This window comes from Contarinia nasturtii, unplaced genomic scaffold, assembly GCF_009176525.2.
Source record: "Contarinia nasturtii isolate CC-2019 unplaced genomic scaffold, AAFC_CNas_1.1 Cnas_scaffold_129, whole genome shotgun sequence".
NCBI classification, from domain to species: Eukaryota; Metazoa; Arthropoda; class Insecta; order Diptera; family Cecidomyiidae; genus Contarinia; species Contarinia nasturtii.
Window position 1 is genome coordinate 5,558,355 of NW_022197486.1, and position 27,874 is coordinate 5,586,228.

General features: G+C 31.6%; 1 protein-coding gene across 2 annotated transcripts in view; it reads left to right on the forward strand.

Moving 5' to 3' along the window:
* The first annotated feature begins 11,574 nt into the window (after positions 1-11,574).
* The window catches only part of LOC116347164 (homeobox protein SIX2), a 37,084-nt gene continuing 20,784 nt past the window's right edge, over positions 11,575-27,874 (forward strand). The window contains exons 1-4 of one of the 2 annotated variants that reach the window (XM_031777656.1): positions 11,575-12,497; positions 12,742-13,048; positions 13,677-13,795; positions 13,847-14,120. In XM_031777656.1, coding sequence (XP_031633516.1) covers positions 12,431-12,497; positions 12,742-13,048; positions 13,677-13,795; positions 13,847-14,120 — 767 coding nt within the window. In that variant the 5' untranslated portion in view covers positions 11,575-12,430. The remainder of the gene's footprint in view (positions 12,498-12,741; positions 13,049-13,676; positions 13,796-13,846; positions 14,121-27,874) is intronic. The other variant, XM_031777666.1, reaches the window with a different exon arrangement.

Here is a 27,874-nt window from a genome sequence, read left to right on the forward strand (position 1 = left end):
TATTTGATTTTTAATGAATACTTATATCCAAACAGATTAAAAAAATCATTGCATTTTATTTATATTTCATTTTTCAACAACTCTTTGTTCTGATTTTTTAAAGTTTAAGTTCTTTAAATATTGGATTCGCTACTTTGAAAAATGTGTTGGAATAGCATTTGCATCTTCGTGACTCTCAAAATTTCATTCAAGAAAGAGGAATGAATTTCCAAACCTCGTACGTTTTCCTCATTCTCAAAGACCAAAATAATGGTGAAATCAAACATCAATCTAACAAATAACTATTCTCTCTCTCTCTCTCTCTCTCCCTCTCTCTCTCTCTCTCGGACGCATTTTGACAGTTTTGACAATAACATGTATTAGTAGAACTGTTAAATTGAAAAATTGGACTTAAATTTGGACAGCAAAACTACAGTAAACGTATAAAAATACATGAACCAAATGGATTGTCGTTAAATTACATCGAAACAAATAGATTATGTAACATGACTTTCATTGAAATGCAGCGATGCACTTAAAATAACTATTTAAAACGTTCAATATGCCAGTATTTTCATTTTGAAGAAAACAGTTTGTTCATCACCGACCACCCGCAATCACTCTTATGGTGTTCACTATCTTGTTAGCCGATTGCACACGAATTCGAATATTACTTTAGCAAAGACCATTTTGTGATAGTTGAGATTGAATTACAGTTTTCGAGTGGTATTCAAATTCCAGCAACAAGCAACGGGCATAGATTAACTCACGATCTACATTAGGTGAAGTGAAAACTGCACAGAAATAGACATACACATATATTTCATATTCGCTTGGTAAGAAATTATATACTTAAAAATATGTTTGATATCTCCAGAAATTACTTTGTAGTTAATTTTGATTTTTGATGATAACGGTGGACAAAACTTCAAAAAAAAAAAAAATAGTAAGAACTTTCGGAAATTGGGAACTAAATTTGAAAAAAAAAATCGGCTTCCTCCGCTTATCATAGTATTTCAAAACATGGCACTTTTCACATGGCACTTGTAACATATATGATCTGAAAAACCCGTGAATAACGGAATCGTAGAAAAACAAATCATTTTCCACTAGGTGATGGTAGAATGGATGACTTTACACGAATTCAGGTTAGAATTATTGCTAGCTGCAACAAGTTTTTGATTCCATAAAAATCGCATATAGATGATAGGAAATGCAACGTATTAGTTGGTCTTCTATTCGACAGAAAAATGAAAAAAAAGGTCGAGAAAAGATTAATGTCAAAGCTTATCAGTCCTGTGGTAACTTGTCTAGATCATATCTCTTATCCAACGGGATACACCTTCTGAAGAGTCCCTCCTATACTATCAATGTCTGGAAATATTACATGCTTGTGTATTTGTAAGTGGCGCACTTACAGTAGCCAATACTAAACATCAAGTGACATGTAGTATGGACAGCAGCGCAACCAACGTATCGATCACCCATTTTTTTTTCAATGGCACTGAATAACAATATTTGGGCCATAAAATTCTAGATAGAAAAATTCAATTTAAAAAATGTTTAACGGAAAAAATAATAAAAAATAGATTTTATTTTCGACATATACCATCGTTGCTAAGATGTGATTTTGACTTAAAAAAAATTTAATCAGTTTACGATCTTCTTCAATTGTTGTTACAATTTTAATGGAAATAAAAGAAATGTTGGTCTTTTACCCTTTATTGACAGAAAACATAACATTTTTACAATAAAAACATAGCAGAAATGTTTGTAACCTCTGAAAAATGATCTTTTTTTTAATCCGGACCAAAACCGGGTTTTTTTCCTGTATTATCCTGCAATGAAAAAAATCCAAATAGTGATGTCCCACATTTTACATTATTCTCCAAGGCGAATGAACTGGCATCGTATTAGTGTTTGTCATTATTTGAATGTTCACTCAAATTTTCACAATTGAAAAAACGAAAAAGTAACGTCTGCGGTTGATGAAAATTGCGCTTCAAAAATAAATATAGTCTCAAAACCTCGTATTGTTCGCTAGATCGCTTATGACGGGCTTCAAAAGCCATTTATAAACAAATTGGATTATGAACAATTGCAAATGATGAAACGAAATAAATTACAATTTTAATAAATAGATGATCAATTTATTCATACGCTTGTTGTTTTGTTACGACTTACGGAAAATCAAATATCTACCCGCAAAAAGATTTTATAAAACTAAACAAATTTAACAAAATTCAAAAATGAGTTTGTATGAATTTCGCCACGGTGCCAATTTACATCATTAGCAATACAACCGAAAAAGTGTTGAACATTTTTACATTTGATCACTTTCGTCAATATATAGACTCTGTAAACCCACTATCTAGACCCTGACAATTACAAAATGATTACGATTTAAAGAGCCAAAAATGAGATTTTATCATTTATTACAGCCACAGTACATTTAATGTGCAGTGCGATCACAGAAACGTTATTCTTAATTAACCATTTAAACCCATATTGTTTATGTGATTTCCAGTTCTTTGCGTATAGAATAAAAAAAACTGAGTTGTCCATAAATTACTGACATCCATGCATATGTATGTCTCTCTCTAATATTATCATATTCATTTAATGGGAATCAATTCGAGTTAACCTCGAGTTTGGTCGAATGTTTAGAATGCATTATAATTCTGGAGAGAGCAAAATTTCATATTCCGACATATCAACCATGCTATTCACATACTAAAAGAGGAAATTCGATATCCTCTTAGCCAATATGTAAATGCATCTGTTATGAAAAAAAAAAATCGTTTTTATTAACTTAGCACCATGCTATTAGTCAGTTCGGACTTACTATAGGCCAAATTGTCCTTGAGATATTGCACATCAAATCTCAAGGCTCTTTTTTTATCATGAATACGAATTTATTGGAAACTATGCTATTACTTTATCGACACCGTTGAAAAATCTTTAACAAAAAAAAAAATACACCAACTTAGCCACATTAGCGCATACGGTAACTTATTGAAATTTGAAATATGAGACATTATCTGAATGTGAAACAAACCAAAAACATACCCAATCTCACTCTTATTAGTACCAAAGTACCTTTTTGTTATTTTAATGCCAAGTTTTTTTCTTGTAATTTTAATTTGTTTTTAAATATATCGTCTAATTATTTTGAATTAAGAAATGCGTGTAGAGTGAAATGAGAAATGTAGCCTTAAAATGCATACACACAAACACAAAAAAAAAAACTATATTACGGGCATGAAATTTGATATAATAATGCTTTTATCTGTTCATTTCATGTATTGATGCTAGGGGTTCTGCGATTCAATTGTGATTATAATTATGATTGGCATATTATTCTCTTTAAATTCGCTCTTGTTCAGTCTTTGCACGCTTCAAATAATATTAATAAAATGTGCAATATGTTGTAAAGTCCAGCATGCATCAAAACAAAATTATTGGAAATGAAATTCAATCACCAACTATAAACGCATATAATGTGCGCCTAAACATAAAATGCTATGCTTCGGTTTGCTTAATAAAATCCACAACTGAACTTCATTGAACGTTCCTATTCATAATAATAAAGTGAATTATGACAATTTTGGCATTTCTTATATGATTTTATTGTGAATTCTTGACTCTGACTGTTCCGTGTTACTTTTATTACTTTAAGATAAGATGCTCTTGCTATCCGAAAAAAATACGTTACTAACGGTTAAACGACTTTATTCGAGGAACTAAATCGATTTTTTTTTTCATACAAATTTTGAAATCTAGTCGACCGATTGATTTAGTAAGCAAAGTCGTCCAACACCAAATTTGACTATCATAACACATTTGGTTTATGATAAAAGTTTGTATTTTTGAATCAACGACACCAAATTTTGGACAGTATTTTTTTTCGTCATAAATTTGAAGAAATTGAATACTTGTCAATTATCTTTCAAAAAATGAAGGACAGAAATTAATCGTACACACACGCATACACATTTTCCATGGTTGATTTGTCAGCTATACAGGATGAATGAAAATTGATATACGCAGACACGGCGGAACAAAATGTGTATGTTTATGAAATGTTGTAATGGCGCCATTGTCTGCTCTCAAGTATGTTATTTTTGTTTTTAGTTGTCAAATTTTCTCGTTTTATTTTCTATTACTAAGTTATGTACCACACTTTTGTTATTTGAGCATTTCACTTGCGACTTTCTCTACTCTCTCTATCTGTTTTCATTTCCTTCATTATAAAATGACGGGAAGAGAATAAAAATGGGTATAGAAAGCCGGCGAAAATCGACTAGATTCAATGTAGGCGTAGTTTTTCTTTCGGTTACCATTTTTTTTAAAATTAAAACTTTAAGTCTTCTAACTAATAGAAAGTGTATTCGAATATCCCGACAGAATCTATATTCATTCGGGCTGAATTATATATTTGGTTTAAATGAATTTGGGTTCGCTCGGAATTTTACTGCGAAGCTCGGTCAATTAGAATAAAAGTGACCTAAAAACATTACATTTTTCATTATATATTGTGTTAAAAAATGGATTTATTGTTTAAAGCGAATTTCGTCTGGATTTTTGTGAGACAGGATTTTTGATTTTTGAGACTTATCATTCGGAATTTGGTTGGTTTAAAAAAAAAAAAAATGTCCTGATTTGGTCATATTTTCCCGAAAAAAATCTATTTTCTATTTAGTAAGTGTTTTATTGCCACTTTTATTCTCACGCCACAAAATTTTGTTATGTTTTTGAATTCAAATCAAATGGCACATTTCAAGGCACATTGTACGATTACGGATAACATAAGTTAAAATTAACAAACGGAGACGACGACAAGAATCGAAACAACTGACGGTCCAATGACAAGCATTTTTCGACAAATTTGAGTTTGCTCACATTTCAAAACAAAACAAGAAAAAAAAACGAAAACCACTTACATGGCTGGAAAAAAAGAGGAACTGAAGAATCCGTGTTCACATCCATCACAATTTTCGCTCTGTGTCACGGAAAATTGTCACTCAATTCCTCAGCACACGCGACACATATCATAAGCATAATCGTTTCAATATCGCTTTTTACGTTCGTTCTCATATAAATGCCAAAATTATTTCTGATACCGTAAAAGTTCTCTGTTATAAAGATCCAACGAACTTTCCATCCATTTATCGGACGTTCATACTACTGGGAGGTCATTTTTATATGGAAGTCAAAGTTCTTCTATCCGGAGCATTTTGTTCTATATTAGGTGTTTCCATTACAGTAGTTTCTTGAATTTCGTATAACATCATTCCATACAATTTTTGTATATAATATCCAATCAATATTAATTTACTCAAGAATCAATTGCTCGCTCGTATGATGAAAAAAAAAATAGACGAAAGTACAAAAATCAAAACGAAAAAAAACATCGTTTGACAGATAAATGAGAGTTAATCATTTTGCTTGAAACATAAAATCATTTCATCGTGGTTCAATTACTTGCACTAATTGAAATAATTGACCATAATTTCTATATTTTGATATGGAAGAGTGAATTGAGATTAGATAGAAAATGTATTTAAAAAAAAAACTTCATTTTAAATTGAGTGATTTTCATCTTTGTGGATAAGAACAATAAAAAACCCAACATTATTGATTATGAATTCAAACTGCAATTATGATCATCGATTTCGATATTGAACGAAGTGATTTTCAACAGAAAAAAACTCTTGTACTTGAAGAAAGGTTAGTGGTCGATTGAAACGTTTTTCTGCTGTTTTCAATTTTTTGGTGAAATTAATAGAAGATGCCCCCACTTGTAGTGAAAAAAAAGAAACAAGAACATGAAAAGAGAGCTTGAAAACTGATGGAACGCTGATGATGATCATGCTTTGCTGCCTCGATCCAATTTTTATGTGATTCGACTTTGAATTGATCAATTTCTTCGTATTCTTGTAATCATTTTTTTTTTGTGTTTGTGGTCACTATTTGTTGATTCGTGTACAGTATTTATCTTTTCTTCTTCATTTCATATGGTAATTGCATGTTTCTTTTTCCTCTTTCTCCGTCAACAGAAAAAAAAGAACAATAATAATTACAAATCATCGTCGTAAATCTCAGAAGCCATTATTATAAGCTATGACGGAAAATGTCGTTGCTTTTTTCTTTTTCGATAAAACTCAAGACGAAATGTTGCAAATGTTCGAAATCAAGATTTTCAAAACGGCAGAGGAAAAGAAATAGTTAAAAATGAGCTCATTATATTTATTCAATAACATCACATCTTTTACGAAAGTTGGACAATTTTTAGTCGAAAAATGACCTACAAATGTAACCACATTATGAAATACTGAAATGATTGGTGCTCAGCTTTAGAACAAAATAAGTGTTGCAATTTATTTTGAAGGTAACCATTACGATTATTAGGAGCATGGTGTGCGTAATCCATGAAATGAAATTTGACACATATATTGACATACAATCTAAAATAATTACGAGGTTTAATGTTTTGTACTATGGGTCCGCTGTCGATTTTCCAGTCCATGTTTTTCTGGTAGCTCTCACAAATTGAGAGTCTCAATCTACGATCTAAATCATCAAGCAATTAAATTATTCAAGTATTGCTTGAACAAAAAAAAATCAATCCATAAGATTATTGAACTATTACGGCAATTCAATTACTCGGAGTGTTCCAAACTTATTGACGCATTTTTAATGTTCTTCCATGTTTTTCGTTCTTCTTTTTGTGCACTTAAATGGGCATTTTTAAGTTGAACGACATTCAAAACCGAGCACTTTCTTAATAATTTGTTTAAGACACCTGAATTTTGATTGTTAAATTGATGAAGTAGTGCAGGTAATAAATGCCCATTAATCAACTTATCGTAACGATGATTTCAAGATTCAATTTCAAAATTCGAGATCCACGCGGACTTTTCAAGCAGTTACGAACCTGAATATATGCTTATGATTTCTTTTTGGTCAGTGATCAACCACAGTGGTCTTTCTGTGATCTATCTGAATCGTTAGGTATAAAAATCTGTCGAACCTTAAGTTTGACAGGATTGCAGCAAAGATTTCCAACTCTGCCATATTATCGTCAGGTTGTTGAAATAATCATGAAATTGTGCTATATGATATTTGACATTGTTGTTCAATTTTTCAATGACATTGATACTATTCCATTTGTCAGTGAATAATAACAACAAACCATAAACTTGGTTTTTGTATATCAAGCAATGTCATACGACTGTTTGTGTATTTGGAAAGAAAAAAAATACACTTGATCGGCATAAAGCGTATATTCGACCATTTTTTTCTCTTCTCATCAATCGCATACAATTTCAAGCATATGTGTACATTTTAATGAAAATATTTTGTTAAAATTGTATGTGGGAGTCATTATAGTTCTCATCACATGGTCCCATGATCATTGGGTTGACTTTGATCATGGGTTTGTGGTTTTGTAAACAAGCGTGCGCCCTCGCAATATACGAAAATAAGCTTGTACTCGACTACGTTGGTTATCGGGGAATTTTTTTTGCTATTTCCCTTTTATGTAGCATTACGAGAGACGATGAAGTTGCACACAGCAAATACAAAACACTTGGACTTTTGTCTTACGGAATTCAATGAAATGATTGTTGAAAAGGGCGTAAGAAAGAATAGTTTAACTTTTTCAGCAAGTCAGTTTGATGATAGTCCGGACTAAAAACTAAAGAAAACGGCAGTAACTTGCGGAAGTATTAACATTTGTTGGGTACCATTTGTTATATATGCGCACTAAAAAACAACGAATGTTTTTGTTGGTCTTTTTTTTCGGTTTCGTCGTTGTTTTTTCCTTTCATTACCGTATATTTCTCTTCGACAAAATGTGTGAGAAATGCATAGGTTAAAATCATCATTACACAGGATTATAAACAATTTACGGTTAGAGGATAAGTTTGCCATAATAAATAATAGAAAGAGTAAATAGTATGAATGACAAACAACTTTCTATTCAAGTCTTAGACAATTCTGTACTATTATTCCTCATTCTCTCTCTACTCGCATCGTACGGAATGAATTTCATGAATGAAATTGTAGTATTTAAAATTCCTTTTTCTTAAGCTTCTTCTTTTTTTTCGCATAAATGCTCACAGTCACGTGAAAGTAGTTTGTTTTTGGTCGATTGAGCAAATGATCGAATTCGTATTATCTATATGGTAAAACCTGTAGTTGTTTTCTACTTGAATGTTGATTACACTCAAATGTTATTCAAGAATATTATTTGTTATTCGAAAACACCATGTACAACACAATTGAGCACTTTTGATTTGAAAAAAAAAACTCTCGGGGTACTATTCACAAATATTGTGTTTATTACATGAAAAATATCAATGTAAAAACAATCAATACATAATTAAATTATAAGCGTTATTATAATCGATGGATAACATTAGCTTTTTTTCATCAACATTTTTAAATTTGAATAAAAAAAGGTTTTGAAACCTAACAGAATCTAATGAAGCGATACGTATTTTTTTGGATGTTTTCCGTCATTAATGAGAATTATGAGACATTGTCTTAATTTTCGATTTTGCCGTTATTTGAAATTTTCTTCCAATAAAAAGCACGAGCGATACCTGTTCAATCAACCATTAGAATGGAAAATGAAATGACCCCTAATGAATTGACGTGTGATAAAAAAAAACGTTCATCTGTAATGGAATAATCAAAACAATGTTTATGCTTTCATCGACCGGGATTTAAAAAATCAATCGAACATTAATAATATACTCTTGTATTTACAAAAAATCAATTTTTGACTATTCGTGCATAAAAAAGAGGGAACAATTATTTGCCTTTACTATTAGCACCTAATGAAGAAAAAAAATGTAATTATTAAAATGTAGGCCTTCACATTGAGCGTATCATCTCATTTTCCTATATATTTTTTTTAAATAATGTAACTATTTGCCAAATGTGTATATACGAACATAAGCAAATAATGGTATATCATATGTGCTCCTCTTTTCCGATACATTTCCTCACTTTTATTTTGAGTAAAAAAAAGATCTCATCTCACTCCCTTTTTTATTTAGAGTGATGATTCCAAATCCAAAATTACAGATGCTAAGGTAAACAACGTAATTTTTTTTTAAATTTTGTTTCTATGAATAAACATTGTTCTTTACTTTATATCCATATTATTTTACAACCTTACAATGATTCGAATCATAGGAGTTACAGCTTTTGGGATACAATGAAGTTTGGGCCTCGCACAAATACACGCACACACAGACACCATTGGCTAAAGCGAGACAGTTGATTAACATTCTGCTATTGTTGCTGGTATAACAGTGTATTTTGGCTCCACCCATTTTGCTGTTTTGATTGGCGTACTTTAACAAACTAATCTCTCTATCATCCAATATCACGATGATATTTCTATGAAAGAGAGTTGAATGAGCTTGTACTTTAGTGTTTTTTACGCGAAAAAATATTGTGTGTAACAAAACAAATTCATGAAAATCCAAACGAAAAAAAAAAACACACACACACATCGTCACCGAAAAAAAAAGTGTTTCAGTAAATACTAGTTTACATTGAATTAAATTGAATGTCCGAGAATGAATGGCAAACAAATTTCATTGAAGTGCAACGACATCATATTAAAAAAAGATAGTATGGTATAGTATCCATGGATCCTATTTCCATGTAAAAAAAGAACATACCAACACATCAACGTAACGTGCCAATTGCATTTTGGGATGTATATGAAAACACTATGAATGAAGTTTTTGTGCAATCAGTTTGCTATCCGTATTGTTCACAAAATAAATAATGGATATGGATATACTGTATTCTGGTTATGGTACGAATGAAATTCGCGCTAAACAAGTTTTCGAAATATATATTTGTTTTCGATAGAAATAATTACAATACTTTTTAGATCAATTTCTTTTGGATAGAATTATCGGTTTTTTTAACGGAATCAAAATGTTTTAACAAATATTAATTCAAGTTGACAGCAAGTGGCTACTTTATCAATTTTCTATGTTGCTTCTTGGTTTTTCTTTCAAATTCTCGATTGGTTGAATAGATTCGTTCTTTTTTTTGGTGCTTTGATATGATTATTTGTAGCCTTTTTACAGTGTGCCAAAACAGCGTCGTAGATTTCAGAAGCGACGACGGCAGCTGTTTTCGTTGGTATAATGTTGATTTGGGGCGTTACAAAGTTGTCTTTATTTTTTTTTATTCTGCGAATTGTTTGTTGTCGTTACAGCTACTTCTACTTTTTACTGCTTCGCATACTATGCTACCAAATTCAACATCATTTCAAACAACGATTTTTTTTTCAACTGTTCATTAGTTGTATATAATATATAATTTTTTTTTTTGGTTCATTGAGTCAACTATTTAAAGGTATGAATGATTTATTTGTTCGCAACCACATGCGTGATTTTTCGAAGGGATCTCATCAGACTAAGTTATGTGTCGATATGGCATATCACATACAAATCACTCACATATAAACCAGTAATGAATATGAAACATATACAATTTTTTGAAAATGAAAACCAGTCACACTTATTCTCGAAACACACGCACACACAGAGAAACAGACAGACACAAACGCGCGAGAACGATAACGAGCGAATGAGCCGACAAATGTGTAATTGAAAAAGTGGGCAAATGGCCAAGAGAGTGAGCGAGTCAAGAACAGACACTGTAAACACTGTGTAAAACATTTTTACCCGAAATGAATATAAGTAAAATGCATGCAAGTGACACACGATTGCAATATATACATCTACTCGGTTTGGATTGATATAGCTGTGATGACGATAGTTACGATGCGATGATATACTCAAAAAATATAATAAAAATTTAAGAGTGAGAAAGAAAGAGAGAGAGAGCGCTCAATTTTCTGTTCGTGTCATTCTATAAATCGAACGTATAATAGTTCGACCTCTTTTCCAAAGCCGTGCGCAAAGCAACAGCAGCAGCATAAGAGCAATATATGATTTACAATGAAGAAGTGGCAGATTGTGAACATATAGTATATATTTGGATAGAATGGTATGAATGAGATAGAAAGTGTATGTGTGTGACTGTGCATATATGCATTTTCATGCGAACGTGTATGTGTAATTATATGTGTGTGTGTGTGTGTGTGTTTGTGTGTGAAAGAGAGATGATCATGTGTTTGTACTTAAATAGACATATTGTATTCATAGATTATCGTAGTTTCAGTATGAACCGTGTATAATGGATAGCCAACATAAAGTAGGCAACGACACAAAGACGGTCTCTCTCCTTCTCTCTCTTTCTGTGTGTGTGCGAATCACATACACTGTATATGTGTATAAGCAGCAAGCAATGAGGCTGAGTAAAATAAGCTTTAAAGTAACTCATCCAATATATGCCCCAATCAACACACAGAGCAACAGCAATATCGACAATATATCCAACAACAACATTGAAGTGGAAAAGAAGAAGAACGAATGAAAAGAGGGCAATGCAAAAAGAGAAAAAAATGAAGAATGGAAATGTAGGCTGTGTGTAATTTATATGGGGTTTAATGTTTCAACATTCATGAAGCAGGCAGTAGTAGTCAGTGAACGGTCTTGCTAAACGGATAATATTCAATAGAAACTCGGTTGTTTTTATGTTGTTTTATTCGTTTTTTGGGCATCAATGTGTTTTCTTCTTGACGTGTGTGCATTCGTACTTGGACAGCAACCGTGAGCGCAACACACACTATAAACCCAATTTTTTCCTCATCATCAATTTAGTTCAAATCATTTTAGTTTTACACTCAATTTTGTTTGACTCGTCAATTCTTTCGTTGGATTTTTTTTTCTTCAATGATTTTTCGGGAGTTCTTTTTCCGTCGATTTAAATGTACGGCCGTTGATTCTATATTAAAAAATAAAATTAATGTCATAAAAGTCGTTGATTTGAATTCGTTCTGAAATATTGTTTGTTTGATGATTTCACATATTCAGTTTCATCTGAAGGAAGAGAGAAAGAAACTTGACCATCAATTTCATGCGATAATGTGATTTGTGTTTGTTTTAAAAATATAATATAATTTGACTTCTAAAAATGTGAACTAGAAAAAAAATTATTCGAATATCCACAATTTTGGTCGTCAAATGAATAAACCAACGGCAGTTATTGAAATTAAGTGATTAAAATATGGAAAAATAAGTTGGCATGACATTTATTTGAATCAAGCCTATGTTCTGAAACATAATTAAAAAAAAAATAAATAAAACATGGAACAGTGCAAATCAATTATATATGCAGTGTAGATTAAAAAGAGAAGAAAAAAATCACCCGTGTTTTCTGTGCGTTAGTTTCAAATTATTGAAACAAAAGTAGAAACCAACTAGTAACTAGTAAAAAAGTACATTTAGTAAATTACGATTACAAAATAGCGCCGAACATATTCAATCTGGCGGTCGCTCGACCTTCAATGGCAGTTGGTAGAGGAACAGGAGCCAGTCCTCCTGTGCCGTTGCAAACAACACCAACGAATCCAGGTGAATTTTTATCACTTCTCTGGACAAGAGATGAAACGAGACAATCTGAAACTATTTTTTATTTCGAAAACCGATTCGAATGTGAACCAATTAACTTTTTACCGTTAATAAAAAAATAGTATCTGTATGCGTTAAAAAAGTCCGATTTTTAACCAAATTTCTTCTGTTAATTTTGGATTGAAACTAAATTTGCACCGTTTTTTTTCTGTCTCTCTCTCTCTCTCTCTTTGAATTTCGCGTTAAGTCGCGGCATCCACCCCACATTTAAATCAAAATGTAGCTGCTGCAGCTGCAGCTGCGGCTGCCGCTGCTGCTCATCATCCTCATCCAATATTGGCACCCAGTCCACTGTTTGCATTGCCAACGTTAAATTTTACGGCGTCACAAGTGGCAACCGTTTGTGAAACGCTCGAAGAATCGGGTGATATTGAACGTTTGGCCAGATTTCTATGGAGTTTACCGGTATCATTTCCAAATTTACGTGAACTTGAACATTCAGAAGCTGTATTAAGAGCCAGAGCTATTGTTGCCTATCACACTGGTCAATTTCGGTACGTATATGCGGATGATATTAATTAGATAAGTGATGTGCATTAGAACGCAGTTTTTTTGTTTGATAGTTTTCATTAAAGCACTTTCGTGTGAATTGATTGGATTATATTGCTCTAAAACTACCAAGAAAAAAAAACTCGTATTCGTTTTCAAACCATACTAAATTGAGACCGAACTTATTCGTTGGATACGAGGTTTTCAAGCAGTTTGGAGAATTTAATTTTTTTTTTATTTTTTGAAATGTTGTGCAGAGTGGATTTTAATAAAAGAGTCAATATAATTTATTGGGAGTATATAAAGAGTCAATGATATTAGATCAATGTAGTAGGCAATAATCAATTAAACGGTCAATTTGTCGCCTGATAAATAATGCATAAGTGAAAATCGAATATTTAGAGATTTAGAGAATAATTTTCAGTACATAAAATCAGATCACATTAGTTAAAATATCAATGTAGTGAAACAAAATGAACTAAAATAAATCGTGAAACCCCTGCGTATTCAATTTGTTTTTGTTTATTTTGAAGAATTATTTTTCAATGAATTGTTTGTTTATTTTGTTTTTTGTTCTTTTCTATTTGGGCGACAAAAAAAACTTTGTTTTCGATAAACATACTGAATCATCAGTGAATTATACACAATCCTAGAACGTCATAAATTCACAAAGCATTCACATGGGAAATTGCAAGCGATGTGGCTTGAAGCGCATTATCACGAGGCGGAAAAGTTGCGTGGCCGACCTTTAGGTAACAAAAAAAACAAATCGTGTCAATAGCACAACCAATTGAAAATTGTAGATTGGTCAAATTCTGTTTTTCCAGGCCCTGTCGATAAATATCGTGTGCGTAAGAAGTTTCCATTGCCACGGACGATCTGGGATGGTGAACAAAAGACACACTGCTTTAAAGAGCGTACACGAAGCCTTCTGCGAGAGTGGTATCTGCAAGATCCGTATCCAAATCCAACGAAAAAACGTGAACTGGCTCAGGCAACTGGTTTAACGCCAACGCAAGTAGGAAATTGGTTCAAAAATCGAAGGCAACGTGATCGAGCGGCTGCTGCAAAAAACAGGTAACATTTTTTTCTTTTTCTTCAATTTGCATTTCAGAGATAGAGACAGTGAAAGAAAAGTGAAAAAAAATATATATTTATGAATGAATTTACAACAAGACGTATATATTTACAACCAAATTAGGTGATTGTAATTAACATCGAGAAAGAAAAAAAAAACAAGAAATTTGAATGTTTTTTTAAGAGAATATCTACATGCAAAAATATTAATGAATGATCTAATGGACTCTCTCTCCGCATTAGACAAAACGTATTCAAACGAACCGGAGATAGGGAAATAAAAACAATAAACAGCATAGAATGGATGTTGTTTTTATAAGCAAAAGACGTCGTCTTAAAATGTTCAAAATACAATGAATGGAGTAGTAAATGTAAAGAAACAAACCTGAAAAAAAAACAACAACAACATAATTACCAAACCATTTTCGTTGAGAAACAAAAATGAATGAAAAACTACAACTAAAAATGTAGGCTCTCGTTTATGGTGAATATCCTGTTCGTATGACTATGCAAACAAATTGAATGTACTTTTACATCCATTGCACATTAATCTGTTCCACATTTTAATAATTTCAATGTTGATTTTTTGTTTTTTTTTAACATTCGACAATTTTTCTTGGCTATTTCTTCATTTTATTTGGGAAACTTGAATAAATAAATACATGAACATGTGTGAAGAAGAATAAGAAAAAAACCATGGGTCAAACATTTTTAATAAGCGAGTGTTTGGTTGCTAATTTCAAAGACAGTGTCATTCTGATGATATGACCAATATCATATATAGAATATCTAACCTTAATGAGGTTTCCAATAATTTGTTCGGTGTGATGTAAATCATTATTCTTATTGAATTGCCGTAATGTGAAATCATACATAGAGAGTGAATAAATGTTATGACATATAATTTGATTTTCACAGCTTGCTGCTGCCCAGGCTCTACTCAATTTATAAAAGTCCATATAACAATAAAGGAAATAACGTCATTTTCGATTCGATTTCTTACCCGAAAAAAGACCGTTCGGTTTGAAGATACAATCGGAGAATCGATGCGACAAGGACATATTCGGTGAGAGAGTATAATGAGACCACATGCTGTGTGTCACACACTTTACGCTTTAGCACAACTAACGTTTCCCTTTAATAAATTGATGTTCAGTCGTTCGCATATCTTCTCTTTTTTTTTGTTTGTTTCCCCGTTATTCTCAAGATTTCCTGAAATGATTTTTGCTATATAAAAACCATATTTTGAAATGTGGAAATAATAGAGTGAATTGTTTTAGTGGAAAGAGTTCGCGTAATTTGTACATTAATCACAAATACTTTTCCTTGTTGAAGGTCTCATTTTCCTGACATTTTTTTTTTGTTTTGATGAATATCCATTCATACCTTTTGTATTTCTATGATTCGCATCATATATTTAATATGAACACACACCGTTCAAATAACGCATGCTACAAATAAATTATAATTCAATATATAAGATGTTATTTGAATTACAAGTGGGAGACAATTCATCAATTTTGGAACTTCGAATTTGAATCATATAACTGTAATAACATCAACAGTTCTGCACGCAATTTGAACATTTTCAAAAATGGTGTGATAGAAAAATAATAAAACAGCGTGTTTTTGAGCATAATTGATTGCTAAGGTCATTTAGTTTAATATTATGTTTTGTTGTTTGAGAAAGAACACGAAAAATTCAAGAAAACAAAATCTCCATTTCTTCGGATGGAATGTCTGACAAATTTTTGCATTGTGTGTTTTCGTGGTGAAATTATATTATTTTCATAAAAATTTCTTGTTTTCACGCATTTTCCCCTGCCCTAATGACTGTGAATGAATATAATTTTAGAAAACCTGATGGCAAAAGGAAAAAGTGATTTAGTTTAAATACGTTTCCGGTTAACAAGAAATACAAAGGGAGCAGTGAAACAAACAAAAAATTTAATGAACTCTAATCTCTTGTTTCCATTTGTGGACTTGTGTATTTGTGAACGACTAATCATCGTGTTCGCTTTCCAAAGCATAATTTAAAGAATAAACGGTCAATGGAGTTATTCTGTCATTATTCATATCTACTGGAGAATGATATTTCCATATCGTTACAGTTGAACTGTGAGCTTGGTGTGAATGCTAAACGATTTGTTTAGAGAAATGCCGTCGGCATTCAAATATGAATAAATTTCTGTTTATTTTGATCAAAAATTCAATTCATAAATTATTGCAATTTTTCGTCATTTCTTCAATCTTTTGAAGTTTAAAATTAGTGAGGAATTTTGGAACTGCTTTTTTAAGTTAATTTTTTCCGAGTGGAATCAAAAACACCTTATTAGAATCGAAGTGTGGAAAAGTCTTTTGAATTGCTAGGGATTTTTTCGGGAAAAGTGGAGACCTTTTTTTAAACCGTCTTCAGTTTATTTTTGGGACACCAAATTACTTTTACGTTTTTAAAAAATTGTTGAAATTAACACCCTTCTGGATTGCAACCGTCAGAAGCGTTACAAAATTGGAACGTATTGCATGGATAAGGTTTAAATAAAAAACCAGAGATTATTTCTCAGAGTCATATAGGTGAGGTAGAGCGCTTTGAGGAGCAATAAGGAGCACATCTCATCCCCTGTAAGGAGCAAAGTTTAAATAAATAATTAAAATTAACTTTTAATATTTTACTCCTTACTAAGGAGGAGCCGTGCTCCTCAGTGCTCCTCCGGCTCCAGAGAGCGCTCTACCTCATCTATATGTCTCTGATATAATCTCTGGTTTTTTTATTCATGCAATACGTCCCAGTTTTGTGCTAGGTTTTGTGTCACATTTTATCAAATAAGACCGCGATTAAAAATGAAAGTCAAAACTCTTTTGCTTCATTTAAACAATTCACCACACACAAAAGGTCTACCTCATCTGATTTTTCAATATTATTTCCTTTGATGTGTAGACATAATTTGTTTCATCAATAGATGGTCAAACTCAATAGTTAGCCCTTTCAATATTAGAATCAATACCTTGAAATATGAGCGATTAGAGAAGTTTAATCATATATCTAATTTCTTCATCACTTAAATGTGTAAATTTAAGAAATTCGTTACCAAGAAGCAAAAGAAAATAAGTGTTAGTGAGATTAAAAACACCAACAATATACATGTAATCATTAGTGGACTGTAATTTGATTATTCACACCATTAACGATTTTCAAAAAAAAAATTCAAATCGGTACATTCTCTTTATTATAAAATATATAGGCATCTACCAATTGCAAAAACATTGTCTTCATAACGCAATCATCGTCTTTGTAAGCCGTTTCATTTAAAAATTCATTTTGTATGCAACTGCGTCAACTCCAAATGTCATGATATCAAACGTGCGAAATTTTGAAATATTATTCATAAAAATGAAGAAATGCTGTACACAGTAGCAAAACATGCCGACTCGGCTGTCTTCGCCTTAGCCATTTCCAAATTTATGCTCCACACAATTTTTTCAAACTCCATATCTTCTAAACAAATCTTCATATTCAACTATTATTATTTGGAGTAAAATAAGAGCCATTTCTTCGCTGTAAGAATAAAGCCATTTCTTCGTTTTATTCATGAATAATCTATATTCAATCCACAAAATCATTTTTTTCTCTTAAATTTCAAGACTTTTGATGCTTCATTCCAAATGAAAATTGAAGTAGTATTTTGCATTGTACCAGTTATTTGTTTATGTAATATTTATTTATGATTAATAAAGAGTATCTTCACATGAATGCACTTAACATAAAACGCACACACGATAGACGGTGATTTTCATATGTTCAATTAGTATCCCGCCGTTTGATAAATATATGATTTAAATTTATCAGCATTTTACGTGCATATACAAAAATGCATATCCAGAAGCAATGGCCAACACCTTCTCATTTCTTTGCACTCATTACATTGAATATATCATTAACAAAGAATCGGTTATTTTAATTTTATTTTTATATACCGACTTATCAGCAAACGATCCAAGATATCTTAATAAAAATGTTCAAATCATAAAATGAAATATATAACATAAAGAGTGTTCTTTACTTTGTTGGTGCAACATAAATTATGTGTATGTTTATAAAAAAAAATGAGGCGAATAACAACTATCGTTATGTTCATTTTACTTCATAACGACGTGAGTAGAACAGAGCCTCTCTGTTTGATGTATTTTCATTGAGCTGCTGCCGCTTTTTAAGTCATGTGTGTGTACAAACAGCAGTTGTTAAGCCATTTTCTCCATGCATCCATAATAAATTGAGACACGGAACGAAAAAGAAACAAAACCGTTGAAAAGCAAAATTTGTCGATTGGACAACATTATCTCTCTTTCTCTTCGGTTTAAGTTTATTTTATATGATTTTCTTTATGGTTCCGATTCATTTGAGAAAGAACTTTTAAAAGTCGCACAACAACAGTTTGATATTCAATTTTTCTGCATCAAAAGTCGAAAATCGTTTTTAGTTTGTTCGTATCAAAAGTATAAGCAAGGTGTCAGCTTAAAAACTAACTATTTCAATTCATTAATTATAAAATCATTTATACGCCTTTTTTAAACATACTAACGATGAACACCGACTTATTATGCTCCGACTTTAATAGCTTTAAATAGAATTTTCAGTAAAAGAATAAAAAGAACAACCACCCACATACTTCAAATGATTAATGGAACGAAAAACTTTTGTTCCTTTAAAAGTGAAATTATCTTTGCTCTCGTAAATGCGGACCGATTCGATACTGTTGAAACAATTACAAAATATGGTAAAACGTTCATTTATACAAAAGAAGAAGAAAAAACAACAACGAAAACAAAAACTGATACTTGAATAATCCAAATGGTGATCGATTGTTGTATTAAAATGATGTATTCGTTGCGTCTTTTCAGTCCCTTATTGTATCATCAATCGAATCCATTTCGGAAATAATGTGTGAAGTGTTCGACATGCATTCACAAGTAGGCAATTGACAATATGTCAACATTATTTGTTTCCAAATGGAAATATTTGAATAAGTGGAGGTGAAAAGCGCCACACAACACCATCAACAATGGAAATATAATAGACACGGATTGGAATTGTTAATCATTCAATATAATAGACTGCACCCAAAAAAAGGACAACAAGCCGTTGACAAACAATTTTTTGATATGCTTACAAGTCAATACAAGTGCAAAATTAATTGAATGCTTACAAATGAACATATTTTTAAATTTTATACATACCACTTGAGTCAGCGAGCCATGCAAAGGGAAGCGTTTCAACTACCTCTTGAAACTTATCGCTTTGTCGCAGGCATTTCTTTATTGTTTTTATTATTCGAAAATGTTTGGTTGGAAAAAAGGGATTTAGAATCGAGAATATGCTGGTGATTGCAGTATCGCACGCATACTCTTGTTCATTTGGAATTCATTGATTTTGATATTTGTGTAATTTATATTGTTAGTCTATCTAAATAGACGGAGTTCAAAATGTTGCACTCGTCTTTTTTTATTTATCGAATTTGGTGGCAAACACACCACCAAATCTATATACAGCATTAATATTAATGAAATATTTAATTCAACTAAATAAAACGTAAGGAGCGCAAGAATTTTTTCTTTTATTTACCAACAAAAAACGAATCCGCGCTCAATTGAAACCGAAAAGAGTGTAAACTGAAGAAAAAAATATATGTATACACTCAATTTGTAATGACAAATGGAACGAGGCGTGTCGTGATTCTCTTCGCCACCTTTGATTTCGTTGATGCCTTTGATTTCGTTTGATACACAAAAGGTGACATAAACATTTTCATCACATCGAACTTGCATTTGCTACATCATACATCATTAGATAAAAAAGAATATGAGCAATGCGAATGACGCAACGCAGTTTGATATTTTCTTCGTAAATCTGTTGGTAAAATAAGCGATATATATTCGTACTCCCGAGAATCATTTTCAATTGTTTCAACGCAAAATGAGCCTTTTGATATTTTCTCTGCATTCTCACTTGGTTTTCTCGCTTTTTGATCATTAGCACGAAACAATCAAAGGAAATACGTCAACATATACATGCTGATAAAAGTGAACCAATTGAATGACAATATAATATTTTTTGTGCCAAAGAGGGAAATTTCTCTTAGACATCCAGAAGGAATTGGAAAAGAATCACACAGCGGGTGGTTGTCATCAGCATGAAAAAATCGATGTATCGTTCTTGTTAATTAACTAAATTTGATTATGAAAACAAAAACAATATTAGAAAAGAATCAATTGGATGCTTAAGAATGAATGTGAGACCTCTTTGGAGATTTGATGGAAATGTAACATCATCATAGAAAAATTGCATCGATTTTTTGTGTTACACTTTTATGAAATCTCGAGAGAAGTATCACATTCATTCTCGGACAATCAAAGTAAGAATGTAAGCACTGTTGATACAAAATTGGTTTGACTAAATGTGAAAATGCGTATCATGCTTCACAACATAGTGACCAAAAAGGGTATGCTTCAAGTGAGAAAAAAACCCAAACACACCATATTCGTTCCATGATAGATTTTTTCTTTTGGCGCTAAAATTGACGACAACTCAGTTGTGATCAAAATTGTGCATCAATTTAGCTCAGAGTGGAGTGTATCTCGTGAACGTTATAGATACGAAAACCATGAATTTAATGGCATATAATGCAATTTATCATTTTTTGGGTGCAATAGTTGACAAAATGAATTTGATGCATAAAACCATTACATATAGGTTACAATTATGTGACTTTATACATTGAATCAATGAACTTTCCATTTGCTGATGTTGCCACATGGATGATGGGTTTGGGTATCACCCCCTTAAAGCGAAATTTTTTTGGAGTCGAATACAGATCCTCTAATTTTCAGAGCAATAAGTGTGAGGAGAACCGATCTGAGGAGCTAGAGGAGCAATGATGAGTGAGTGGGTCATGATGTTACAAAAAAAAATTAACTTTTAATATTTTGCCTTCACTGAAAAGGAGCGCTCCTCCTCACGTATATTTTTCTTATGAACAGTCTCTATCCAATTCCTACATCTAAAAAAATGTTATGATCCTAATAGAGTTGGCTTCCGAACTCGTTCATAGACATTAAAAATTAAAATATTCGTAGTAATTGAAACGAATATTTTTGTTCGTTCGTTCGTTTCTGCTCGCTGCGCTTAATTTTGAACATGCCACTTACTTTTTCTTCGAAGAACGTTAAGCGTGATACAAGCATCTGAAAAAATATCCGATACATTCACAGCAATATGAAGTTTGTTTAAGGAATAAACAGTGGCAAGGAAGAAAAATGTTCGCTGCAAATGTTTGTCCGTAGTTTTTTTTCGTTCATGAAAATTTGTCATGAAATTCATTATTGCAATGACGACTGTGAAACGGTTCTTTATCATAAAGTAAATGTTGAAAAAACGTTGTATATAATAACTCACATCTTTTTTGTGCTGCAGTTTAAATTCCGCCAAACAAAAAAAAAAGTAATATTAAAAAATGTGCTCGATCCACTGTTTTTTAATTCATTTTTTGTCGGTTCTTTCCACACGGTAAAAATGGGTGAATATTTCGAGAACGATATTATTATTGTGTTGGATTTCATTAGTAAATTGTATTAAATGAACGTCAAACCACTATTACTACAATGAGAATTACATATTTTTTACTGAAGTTCAACACAATCAGCTTGACTCAAGTAAATCTATTTTAAATCTAAAAGGGTTTTGATGAAGTTTTATCCAATTTAATTAGAGTGAGTTAGTATGGGTTCAAATTACAAAAAAAAGAGACGAAAATGACCCGAGTGAACATCTTTTTCTTGTCTTCTATTAAGATACATTCTACATGTGAATTCGATGCGATCCATCGACTCAACTCCGCTTCTTCTAATTAATTTCCCATAATATGTTGACCATAAAAATCAATCCGTAAATACTATTGAACCAAATTGCACTTTGATGTGAAAATAAACAAGATGAACATAAAAAAATCAAATTTACTTGCAACACTTCAGTTAATGATCTAATAGTTTACTTTCCAAAATCTCTAAAAATCGTTTAACTTTATTCTTTAATATTTTCTCAAGCCTAGTGAAAACGTGTCTTTTTCATATTTGTGATCCGAATTTGGTGTTGAAAACAAGTATGATTTGCCAACGAAATTCAACTTTACACATTCAGTTCACAGAATTCTGTAATTGGTTGAACGTTAAATAATAATAAATTTCAATATAAATATATCAAGATATGGCATTGACTAGTTTCCAAATCTGTAACGACAAACTGCGTGAACGCAAACAAACGTGCTGAAAGAGTTCAATTTCATCGGCAATTGTGGTTGGAATTTTGAATACACACTCTCGCACACACATATATAATGATCATTTTGGTTCGAAATTTGTTTGATTCAAGCGCAAATTTTGTTAAATGTATCATATGACTGTTGGATCGCATTTTCCAAAACTAAAAGGTTCGCAGTAGGTCTTCGTCTCAAGAAGAAGTTTGAAGAATTAGCAGAGAAGATGAAAAAAAAGGAGATGAAACCCATTGAGTCGTTCGACATGAGACACATAATTAAAACGAATAACAACAAAAAAACGAACTATTTAATTTGTGAACTCAAACAAACCACAAGTCAGAGCACCAGCCTGTTCAAGAGTATCAAATAATAAAAATCAATCAAGCAAAAAACTAACAAATAACTGTATGTGTGTACATAATAGGACAGTTTTTCTTGAGCCTACACAACTTTTTCGTTCAAGTAGCACTCTCCTCTTTTCAGTATTTTTCGCACTTTTTATAATGATCAATGTGTACACACACAGAAAAAAAACATTGAAATTTTTGGACGAAAAATATAACCCGAGACGAGAAAGATAAATAACAAAACATTCTTGATATCTTTGGCTCTTCACAGTTAGACTCTGTTTGTGTGTAGTTTTTTCGTCTTCTTTTGTGCATTCAATTTAGTGACGAGCACCCATTTATCAGACAATGGATTAAATCGAATTAAATATCAGAGAGCATCATTTTCCATGTGAATTCACAAAGAAATTCGTCGAACACACGATACATATTAGATTACAAGCTCAGATGTTTTTTCGTTCTTTTTTTAAATGTTGCACATTTCAAACATTTCGTAGTAATATAGTCTTTATAAAGACTTCCAAAAATCTGTATGTAGTTCAGCATTTTTCTTCGATTTATTACTTGATTAGAATAAGCAAACCGCTTGAACATTTGAAAGTATAAGTCTTGTTCAATATTTTGCGAAAAACGAATCTTTGCAGAAATTATAAATTATTTTATCAAACTATCGGTCACTCGAAGAAAAATTTAAGTAGAAATAGTTGAATATGTGACACCAGCAGACCAAAAACAAGATAAAATAATTCTTTTCGGAAAAGAGGTCAAATTAAAAAAAATTACCAAGAAGAAGTCTTTTAGAAAAATGAAAACGAACATTTTTCAGGACAGAAAAAAAAATTCGCCGAAATGTAAAAAACTCAGTACTGTTCTAAAAAAATCTATCTATTACAATTTTTTGAAAAAAAAAAAAAAAAAAAAATGTTGCGAAAGATAATTTGTAAAATGTGCAAAATTGAGTTGTAGTGCAAAATTGCGCTACGTTTCGTAAGAACGGTATATGTCCGATGACTATGAATTGAGGATGAGAGCAAAAACCGTACGTCGCTTCTCACCTCCTTCTCTTACCTCCAGAAATTCTCGTAAATGACAGCAAGAAGTGAGCTGCGACGTGCTCTCAGCCGCTCAATTGTAGTTAGTGTAAAATGTTGTGGTGGCGCTACTGACATACACGTGTTTATGAAACATCAATTAAATCCGATATTTCACACCGCATATGATTTACCATTTAGCTTACTTACAGCTTATTATGGCTTACGACTTAGACTTACGGATTATGGCTTATGGTGTTTTGATTTATGATTTAAGATTTATTTAAAAAAAAAATATATATAACAAAATACATGTATATACAGAATGCCCTGTCATTGCGTAAATGAACAATATACTAACTAAGTTGCTCAGTGTAGTTTCTAATACGTTCATAGATACAGCGAGCTCTCAGAAAAGTTATTCCATACAAAAGTAAATGCCCAGAAAAGTTAAGCGAATTTCTTGTCCTATGTAAAGCCGTGAAAGTTCATTTTTAAAGCGTGTGTCTTACAAGTGCCATGTTTACAAGATTTTTGTCACCGTAAAACAAACAAAGGCAAATTCACGCATTGTTCGAGTGATTCAAGCACACCTTTTAATAGATTATAAAACTTTTAAAATCTTTTTTTTGATACCGAGAAATGAAAGAAGTTTTGATTCTAAGGAGAATTTTGGTTGCCTCCAATTTGATGATTCTTAGCCCAAAAAACAACAACTTTTTTGTGAAGTGGTACGAAACACCGTTTCTCCCAAACATTATTGTTGCGTGCAAAAGCAAACGGTACTCATAAATCTTACGAATTGAATAAGTGATTAATAAATCTACATATGCGCGAAAAGTGCATTCAAAAGATGAAAAAAACCCACGCAATTGTTAATATGAACTGAATTCAACAAATTAGCTGCAAGAGATCTTTTTCTTTCTTTCTCATCGTACTGAAATTACTTCACCGCCAGCAGTAATAAAAATAAAATCATCAAAAATCAATATTGAACGTAAAATATATTTTCGTTGATTTTGGAAATTGTCCAAAAAAGTTAATTACCCCACAAACATTTTGTATAACTTTTCCGAGCGTCTGCTGTCTTCGAATTTGAAATGATGTTGATGATGCTGTAAAATAAAGAGATTGAATTTCAACGCATGAAGGTTGAGGTTCAATTCCTTCATTTATTTCATATATATATTTGATGAAATAAGTATCATACCATCTATGTATCCAGTAGTCGGGTTTGTATTTCAATCTGAATGTTATACATTTAAAGGTGAATGAAATACCATCGTCAGAAAAGCTTTCAAGATTTTATGTCAAAATGTAATAAGACGAAAAAGTCCATTAAATATGATTACAAAAGCAAAATTTTAAAGTGCGAAGAAATCGAAAAATTGTGGTGTTAAAACATATTCGTTTCGACTTTAGCAATGATTACAAGGCACTTCTTTTGTCTCGAGACGCGATTGGTTGTAAATATAACTAATTAATGTGATCTTGAAAATGAAGCCGTTATGTTTATGTGAATGAAATTTATAAAGAATTATATGGTAAATACCTATGTAAATACTAACAAAAAAATACATCAAAAGATTGTAAAGATGTAATATCTCCAGATTACAAACGAAATGCCGATGTAATAAGAATTTAAAATTATTTTTGCAAATGCGAAAATTGCTAGAAAGTGGCAGCAAAAAATACAGAAGTTAAGAGGAAGAGAATCGAAGCAAAAATCATTTCGTCTTTATTTTAAATCATCTTCAGCATCAATAGAAATAAAGACACGGTACCAATTGAATACTACTTTTTTTTATTAAATTACACTCGGCTCGTATTTTTCATCTTCATCGTCGCTGTCGATTTTTTTCATGTATTTGCATAAGACAGATCGATCCAAATCGAAGAGAAAAGCAAAAGTAAACAATTTAAATGTCATGCAAATAAATTGATACTCTTTCACACAATAGACTTGAAACATTCCTGCCAAATGAATGGTTGTTGCTGCCTTTTTCTTCTCCCGCTGTTGTTGTTTTCGTTATTAAGAGAGCAGTAGACGAGCAGCAATCAAACAAATGGGAATTGAACAGGAAAAAAATTGAATGTGAAATGTTGTCTTGCATTGTTTACACACAAATTTAAGCAAATGCGAGCACACATCAGTTCACGCAAAAGAAGTCATCTGCACATTTTTCACCCCTACGTAGTTCGGAATATACATATATTTTATTATGATTCCCATTCTGTTTACTACTTGAATGTGAATTTATCCAAATTTTGTTACTTTTAAATAATTCCATTATAAAATCATTCAATTTATTTGGTTATATATAGCATGAATGGAGCAAATTTCTCCATGAACACCAGAATAAAATACATAAAAGTCAAATCTCAATTTGGACTGTGGAAATGAAGTCCATTTATAAATATTCTTTTTCAATTTTAAATGAAAAACGGTGAAAATTATTATTGTTCAGTTCATTTCTAATGATAATTATATAATAATCAAATTCAATATTATTAAAATTTGAATATTCATGTTTTATTTTATGGAATGAATGGGTTAGAATAAAATCTCGACTTGTGTTTTGAGTCATCCAATATGTTGTTTCTATGGTCGCTTCAAGTTACTTATGATTTGCAGTCAGGTACATTAATAGCTGTCTCAAACATACACAAATGTGTCGTGAAATGTTGCATGCATCTTTTATTTAATCTCCATTTTAAGCCATTCTCCGCAATAGTTCCGTATGGTACCGATTTCTTTTTAATTTTTGGATTGTGGGATCCAAGTGGAGCCTCTGTATGAATTTTCATCATAAATTCGTTCAAATAGGAGCATTTGAGAGATTTTGTCCTAAGATTTAGCCCATATACGTTTCGCAAAAAGAGAGTTTGCAAAATATGAACATAATAAAAAAGAGTACAAAATGGTTGAAATGGGGAGTAAGTTGCTGATTGAAATAAAAGTGATTGATTATGTATGAAAATGGTTAAATTAATTAACATTTTTCAATGAAATTGCAATCGAATGTAGTAGGTGCGAAGAAGCAGTTACACGATACAAAATAAAAGCAAACGAAGAATGTGTGGTTTACCAGGCGATAAGTTCATGTTCATTCATGTTCTCTTGGCATTGTTTATGTGTGCCCATGAAAACACCACAGACTCCGTTCCCTTCACTTATCCGCTGTCGTTTTCATACTGTTGTTAAATAGTATTATGCGCGTCGGTTACATTCCGATCAAAAAAAAAATGTTGAATATATTAACTATTTTCACATATACTCACTTTTAGTTCAATAACTTACTCTTCTTTAATGTAGATCAACTCCTTATTTTGCTAAGTTTAAGTTAGAATAGAAACTTACTAGTACTTACTCTCTTTTGTGACAAAACAAATCGCTTGAAAAAGAGTTTCAGTGCAAAAACATTCTCACTTTTACGAGTCAGAAAAACATACTCTCCTATCGTCATATCCAACAGATATAAGCTAAAGCGAATCATTATATTTTCAAAACAAAAACAAGCGAAAGTCAATTGAATATGTCCCTTACACGTTGAAATCGCCCCTACTTCTGTGATATGAGGTCTAAAGTAGTTGTGAAAGACTTTGATTGTTAAACTAATGCGTGGGTACACTATGTCAAAACGAAATTATTTGCATTCTCCAGGATTTAACAACTGGAACCTGTCAAAATGGCATCAACACTGAAACAACCAAAACCACTTTTGAATTTGAAGTTAAACATCGAGATTTTAGCAGAGTCAGTAAGGGTGGTGGTTGGAAGTGTATTAGAAAAAGAATATGGTGTGGCCTAATCCATGTATTTTCTTACATCAAAAACAAGAAAAATGCGATAATTCAAAAAGGTCAATCTCTCGATGACTGTATTTTTGATTCATCATGCGGGGATTTATATTTTGTATTTGATACACTGGAATGTCATCCATTTACTAATTTCATATTATTTCCAAACACAAAAAAAAATTCTTCACTTTATGCAAAATATGGCCTCTGAATAAAATGCTTTAATAAATATACTTTGCAATTTAAAGTCTGAACGTTAGCTAGAT